A 7,142-nucleotide genomic window follows, 5' to 3' on the forward strand; every position below is an offset into this window, starting at 1 on the left:
ATCTCTGACATGCCACAACTGAGCAGAAGCACAGTAAGGTGCTGGGTCAGATCAGAGAGCAGCAGGGGAGTTCTCACCCCATGAGGAGAAAAAGAAAAGCTGAGCGTGCAGGAAGTGCAATTCGGGAACATCACTGCCAAACCTAAGGGATGATCAAGGGGACAATGTCAAAAAGAACAAGGGATATTAGGTTTCTGACAGAAAAGGGGACCATCGGGTAGATGGAACTGCAAGATTCACCTGTTCTTCCTCCTTTTGGTGTCTCTTGCTCTGATTTTTTCAGATGGATTTGCAGATGGCCTTTCACCGTTCTTCCACTCCGCACCCTGGTGCCACCCGTCAAATGTTCTTTCCCATCTGGATTTCTCACCAGCTCTACCTCCTCCTCTTTCTGGAGACATCACAGGCCTGGCCAGTGGACCCTACCTGTCAGATGTTCACCGTTCAGAGCGTTCCTGGTTGGAGGGGCAGAGGAAGCCAGAACAGAACAGGGAGGATGGGCTGCAGACAGAACCAAACAAGACACCATGGGGATGATGCTAGCTGACACGAATGTAACCATTTTCAGGCACCATGTTTATTGGCTGTTTAAAGTGCTTCTAAATATGAACCTTTTAGTTCAGCTCTGTTCTCAGTCCTAGTGGCTCCTTCTGCCCACTTGTGTGTGGAGACTGACTAGGCAGCAGAGGACATCCGTTCAATGGAATGTGTATGCTCAGCACAAACTTACTGAAGGGCAGGGAATGGCACAGTCCTGCCTATGTTGCTCTGGGAGGCTCAAATCTCCTCCTTGGTGGACAGGGATTAAAGACAGCATCTGACATTGTAACTGTCAGTACATCAGAAGCGTGATCAGGCACTGAAGTGTCGGAACATCTTTCTCCAGATGAGCAATATAACTGTTTTCACTCTCCAATCCTTGTGACCCCCCATTTCTCGTGTTCTGATTCCCACCCTCAGAGCCAATTTGACCTGAATCACTGATACTTAGAAGGCGGTAAGGCCCTTTACTCACTCAGCTAGGGTCTCTTAGGCACAAAATAGACTGTATTCTCTTGTTTATCTGTGGGATGGTCTCATTTACCCTACAGAAAAATCTTTCACCTGGAAGTTTGTCACTTATTTTAAACCCCCAAAGTGTGGCGACTTGTGTATTTATTGTTTGTTTTCCCCCTCTCCTCCAATAAATCATTTCTGCAGTAGGGAGGAGCAACTTGGACACTGTCACTCTGTACCCCTCCTGATGCTTCTGTTCGTTTGGGTCCTTCCTTGTCTATCCATGAGGAAAGTTCTAAGGTTGCTTTCCCCTATGTTACTTATACATGAGGCAATCACTAGTGAAAGGCTCTTCAGAGAGAGGGAGACCTCCATGAAATCTAATAATCCCCCTGCAGTTACACAGAGGGCAAATGACATGTTCCCCTCCAGGGTCAGATGTGAGTGGAGCAGAGGACTCTACCTCCCTCAGTGCTTAAGGAGACACCACTCATCCTGAATTTATATCAGCTGTTATCTGTATAGGTACTGTTCTAAAGGCACAATCATCTATACAGAAGCCTCTTTCTGAATAAACAGTTCAATTCAGTGACCACTGCTATAGTGTATTCAGTATGTAGTGGGGTGGGTGGGTCATCTGGGAGGTAGTGTTCTTGGGTAGGGCAAGTTTCCTTAGGAATTTCAATGATGCAATATGAGAGGTCCATCTTCCTGACTTGATCAGATGTGCAGCAATACAGGCTCTAACTTAGTACCCCACAGAGGCTCTGACGCTCCTTGGAAGGCCCCTTAACCATCCTCTCTGGCCTCCAACATACACAGGACATGGAGGTACAGGCACAAGACCATGCCACTGTAGGAAAGCTTTATTAATCCAAAATGATCACTGGTTACCCCAACCTGCCCCTTGCACCTCCATGTTTACTGCACCCAACTCAGCCACCTTTAGAGCTGAGGCAGATCTCCACAGCAATGCCTGCCCTAGAGAGCCTACCACTTCAAGAGGGGCCTCGCAGCTGCTGAGGAAGGAACCTTGATCCTCCTTCCAGGCACCTGTCCCTGATATTTTTCCCTCCTACCCCTACTTGGTCATTACACTCTGTCTTTCAGAAAGAACTTGCCCCAGTAGCGCCCCTGCTGTGACAGATCGTAGGGGCTCAGCACCTTGCGGCTCCCCAGCATGTTGGAGGTGATGACACGCTCAAAGGTCCATGGGTTCTGATTTTTGCGTCTTCTCTCCTCTTCCGCCTGGCGCATCTCCTCTAGAGACTGGCAGCTGACCGCCTTGGCTGGGAACGGCAGCTTCTTGGCCACCTGTGTGAGGAAGTGCTCCACCTCCCCGAACTCACAGTGCCCACCCACTTCCAAAATGAGGCGGCCACATTTCACTGCTGTCACATAGTGGTCGATGGCACCTTTGCCCCCGCCCATGCGCTGGCCTAGGCTCTTGCGGGTGATGGGCTTATAAGGGGCTGGGATGCGCCACACGGCAAACATGATCTTGGGATCGAGGTGACGATTGATGGTTAGGCGCATCATTTCAAAGTGACCCCAATGAAGGTAACCACCGCCCAATGCCTGCAAGGAGAGAGAGAGAGAGAGAGAGAGAGAGAGAGCGCAAGCACAGGGGGAGTTATGACTCAGATACAGGTGAAAGGGCTTCTTCTGCCACCTATTTACAGTTGTTCTCACTCATACCACTTCCATGCTCTCTCGGCCTCCATTAGCTTATGTCTTCACCCTGGATGGAGTAAGCCCTAATAGTCTCAGCTACCTTGGCCGAAAAGGTCAGCTCCTGGGGTTCTGTTTTCCTTGCTCTGGCTGAATCACCCCCAAGGCGACCCCAATTTATATCTCCCCTCCTCTCCCACTCACCAAAATGCCATACTGTCCCTGGGTGAACTCAGTGGCCTCAGTGGATGGGCCACGGATGTCACGTAGGTTTTTGAATTCCCGCCTCACTTTAGGTACACTTGGAACTTTGTCCATGAACTTCAGTTTGGGTCTGTCAGGGATGGAGATGTCTGGAAGGATGAACAAAAAGAGGTGTCAGTATGTCCCACAGGCACCCCCACTTTCTCACTGGGGCAGATGGACACAGATCTATGGCTACAGGGTGCAAATATGGAACCATCAGTAGGGGAACATCAGCTAGTTTTCCTCACTGAGCTTCTGAAACTGTGTGGCCATGGACCTGAGCCTATGCATCTTATAACTAGTTATGTTAAATCAAGCAAAGGGAGACATGGGCTCAGAACACAGATTTCTCTAAGGATAGGCAAGAAGGCAGCTTGGATTAGTCCCCTGCTTAAGAAACTACTTCTTGACACTAGTAATAATACTGCTAATTATCTCGGTCACTAATGCTTCCTTTTAGGGCAGATGACTGAGAATGATAGGGGCCTCCTGCTATTTATCCCCAAATATTCCCATCCCACCTCCTTGAAGCTGAAGGGATGAACAAGCCATCCTAAAATGGCAAAGGTCTTGTCTTTCCTCTCATACCAAACCCAGAGGGTGGTTATGGATTCCTGTTCATCCACCTCAAAGCCCTCATCTACACAGTCCCACAAGGCTCCATTCCTCTCCTCCATTTTATCTAACATCTACATGATGGTGGTGGGAGAGGCTGGTGAAACAATACCCACTTAAGGGTATGACTACTCTACAGCAGCTGCACAGCTACAGAAGGGTTTTCTGTTAATGTAGGTAGTCCACCCCTCCAAAGGACGATAGCTAGGTTGAGGCGATGATGCACTCAAAGGTCCATGGGTTGTGGTTGTTGTGTCTTCTCTCCTCTTCTGCATCTACAGTGGGGGCTAGGTTGACCTAACTGTGTGGAAATTTCTCAGCCCTAAGTGATGTAGCTAGGTCAACCTAAATTTTAGATGTAGACAGGCCTAAGTACCAGCTTTACTGCTTCTTTACATCAAATATAAGCAGCAGAGCTTCCCTTCTATCTCAACATCAAGCCAAAATCAGCACTTGGATGAAGAGCAGGTGGCAAAAATTACTACTTCTCAGTCTTGCCTGGAGTCAAGAGAGAAATACAAATACGTGGGAGGCATTTAGACAGCAGGATGAGGCAAGGCAGAGGGCTTGTTAGTTCAAAGCCCCAAGATTCTGTCTACTTCCCACACTGGTCTAAAACCTAAGTGCATTAGCCTTTAGAAAATGGTACATGACCCCTCTCCCTAGGCATTTAAAAAAGAAATTGGACAACCTAGAGCAAAGGGTGTGTTCTCCTGACAAGGGAGCTATGCAAGTAGGTATATTTTCCTAAGCTATTAAAAAAAAATAAGAATTGATACACTCCTCCCTGATAGCAAGGATGACAAAACGCTTTCTTCCACCCCTCACAGTGAGATCAATAATATGCTTCCTGGTTAACACATGCTCCCTCAAGAGATGGTGACGATGTGCTTAGTCAATACCCCACCACACCGCAAAAATCAGTAAGAGGCTTTCTATAATGCTCTCCCCTCACCTACCACTCCAGCCCCCACTCAACATCTTCCCCCAACACTTTTCCAAGGAAGGTTGACAAATGTGTCCAACATCACAGGGCACCTGCTGCCCTTCCGTCTTGGCATTTCTCCATGCCCAGCACTCACTGGTATAATCCTGGGGAAGCACGTAGCTCTTCAGACCAGCACTGAGGACTCTGGCACAGAAAGGATCTGGAAAATGGGAGAGAGGAGATGCAGAGAGACCTGGCACAGATCCCTGGTCCTTTAATAAAAGCACTAGCAGGAGACAGAGCGGAGACTGTCACCGTTCACCAGCCGCCACCAAACCCCAGATCCCCGGCACAGAGCGAAGCTGTAACACGCCGCATTGACAGTGCGCCCTTCGCAGAGGAACTCACAGCGCTCCTGGGGGGAGGCGAAGTGGCACCTCCCCCCCCCCCATGTGCAGATGGGGGAAGGGAGGCGTGGCAGACTGGGATACAGCCCCCACTGGTCCCCTCTCCCAGAGCTGGGGGAGAACCCAGGAGCCCCGGCTCCCAGCCCCCCATGAACGGGGCCGTCCAATGGAACGGATGTTGGCGTGACTCAGGCCAAGGCTGGACGGTGGGCGGCGAGGGACACCAGCCCAAGGAGAGCCCCGCACTGGGCGGCCAGCGCCCAACGGGGGACCATCCCCGGCTCGTAGGGGTTCGCCCTTTAAATCGCCCCCCGCCTAAGGCCGCTGGGCGACCCTCTGACCTCCGGGAACCTTTGGCAGCGCGCCGAGAGGGCGCGCGAGTCGCCTCCACATGGTCGCGCGCCGCTCCGGAGGATGGGACTGTCCTCGCGCCGGGATGCCCCCGCCACGAGGCTGCCTCAGGGGAGCTGTACTGAGAAGCTCCTCGCGGTGGGAGAAAGCGGAAGAGGAGGGGGAAATGGCCCCAGGGCGCCGCCATCTTTGGAGTGCTCTTTAATCCGTCCGGGAGGAACCACTTCCGGTAAGCCTGTAGGCATGTTGCACTGGGGGGAAACAAGAGTCAGGAGGTTTGGTTCCGGGACTATAGGGTTCCAGCCTGCAAGGCCGGCGGCAGGGAAACAGTCGGGAGCGGACCAGATCCCCAGGGGGCGCTGTTGCCTCCCCTTCCCCCCATCAGCCTCGCCCTAGAAAGCATGGGCTGGGGGGAGGGGGTGCCCCCCCCCCATGAGTCTTTGCAGCCACAAAGCGGGATGGGGTGTTGCAGGCCTGGGAATCAGGACTCCCAGGTTCCATCCCAGCTCAGGGAGGGGAAGGGGTCTAGTTAGGGTGACCATATGTCCCATTTTGTGAACAGTCCCGTTTTTAAGTCCTGCCCCAGCCATCCCGACTTTTTGGCAAAACGGTGCATTTGTCCCATTTGCTCTTCTCAAATGATCATCAGCTGGCAAGAGCAAACTGGACAAACACAGTTTTGCCAAAAACGTGGGGCGCAATGCTGTGCGGGCAGTGGAGGAATGTGCGGGAAGCGGGGTAGCAGCCACGTCAGACCTGCTCCAGAGAGCAGCTTGGGCCGGCCCCACGTACGGGAGGACATCCTCAGGCTGGCCTCTTGCGCTGTAGGGGTGGGTGTGGGGGTGTCTCAGGTGGACCCGTGGGGCAGGATACAGGGAGGGCTCAGGATGGTTTCGCACACGGCTGGCCCTGTGAGGTGTCCTGTTTTCCCTTTGGGAAAATATGGTCACCCTAGTGGTTAGAGCAGGGGGGCTGGGAGCCAGGACTCCTGGGTTCTATGCGCCCTTCCCCTCATGCTGGGGGAGCCTTTCACTCACATTATACCCCCAGCCCTGCTGGACACCGAGGCTCTCCCATATTATCCCCCTAGCCTATAACCCACAGTGGGGACTAGTACCCAGTGTGAACCATGCAGGAATGGCCTGATCGGGGGCAAGAAATCTTTTAGCATGTGGGTCCTCAGCCCTTTTCCCTTTCATTATGGCAAGGTGAGAGGGGAGCCCTGCAACTCCTTCCTGCTGTAATGTGGGGTCACATGCAACATCACCAACCCCAAGCATTCCGATACCTTGAGTCGGCTCTCCCCAAATCTCCATGAAATAATGAGATTTATATAGCGATAGATAGATATATAGAGAGAGTTCATTTTCTTTGCCTTCTGGGTTCTGAGCCTCTAGGGAGCTCTCAGGTCATGTTTCTCAGCTTTTCATTGAAAAAACTGTCTGCTGCCTGCCTAATGGGAGACCACCTCCAGCTGAGTGTCCTCAGCCACCCAACATCCAGCTGCCAACCTTGGCATGAGTCGCACCAACATTTGTTCGATTGGATGGTGCTGTTCTAATGCAGGGAACTGGAAATGAGGATGATGGGGGAGATGGGAGTCACGATTCTCTCCTCAACTCTGGGAGGGGAGTGCAGTCTAATGGGTTAGAAACACCAATTATTGCAAGACTTGCAATTTAATCACAAGAATTGGCAATGCCCTGCATGGTATATGTGAGTGGGTGTATCAACCCCGCAATGGCCCATCTAGGATTAACCACACTCTGTGGGATGAGGAAGCCAGGCCCCCTTGCCCTTGCTGACAAGGGATAAAAGGCAGCAGCTCAACTCAGATTAGGATGACTGAGGAGGAGAGTGAATGTGTGTTGCAGGCTTCAGGAGCCCTAGGCTGCAGAGGCCAACCACGTGGAGGCTCCTATGCATAC

The 7,142-nt window shown here is 51.9% G+C and overlaps 2 protein-coding genes across 13 annotated transcripts in view; one reads left to right on the top strand and one right to left on the bottom strand.

Moving 5' to 3' along the window:
* STX3 (syntaxin 3) overlaps window positions 1-1,588 on the top strand; it is a 34,172-nt gene extending 32,584 nt beyond the window's left edge. For all 11 annotated transcript variants that reach the window (XR_006282182.1, XR_006282183.1, XR_006282185.1 and 8 more), the window contains one exon: window positions 284-1,588. The gene's annotated coding sequence lies outside the window, so the exon portion shown is untranslated. The remainder of the gene's footprint in view (window positions 1-283) is intronic.
* Window positions 1,589-1,846: 258 nt separating this feature from the next.
* MRPL16 (mitochondrial ribosomal protein L16) lies at window positions 1,847-5,405 on the bottom strand. 2 transcript variants are annotated; one of them, XM_038404973.2, is made up of 4 exons: window positions 5,205-5,405; window positions 4,611-4,676; window positions 2,872-3,020; window positions 1,847-2,574 (listed from the first exon to the last, which is right to left on the bottom strand). In XM_038404973.2, the coding sequence occupies exons 1-4, from the start codon at window positions 5,254-5,256 to the stop codon at window positions 2,089-2,091; spliced, it is 753 nt and encodes a 250-aa protein (XP_038260901.1). In that variant the 5' UTR covers window positions 5,257-5,405; the 3' UTR covers window positions 1,847-2,088. The 2 variants fall into 2 exon arrangements, with proteins under 2 accessions (XP_038260901.1, XP_038260900.1); XM_038404972.2 differs by having other exon boundaries at window positions 4,488-4,676; window positions 5,205-5,391.
* Window positions 5,406-7,142: the final 1,737 nt, after the last annotated feature.

Source organism: Dermochelys coriacea, chromosome 6, assembly GCF_009764565.3.
Source record: "Dermochelys coriacea isolate rDerCor1 chromosome 6, rDerCor1.pri.v4, whole genome shotgun sequence".
In the NCBI taxonomy this organism is placed as follows: Eukaryota; Metazoa; Chordata; order Testudines; family Dermochelyidae; genus Dermochelys; species Dermochelys coriacea.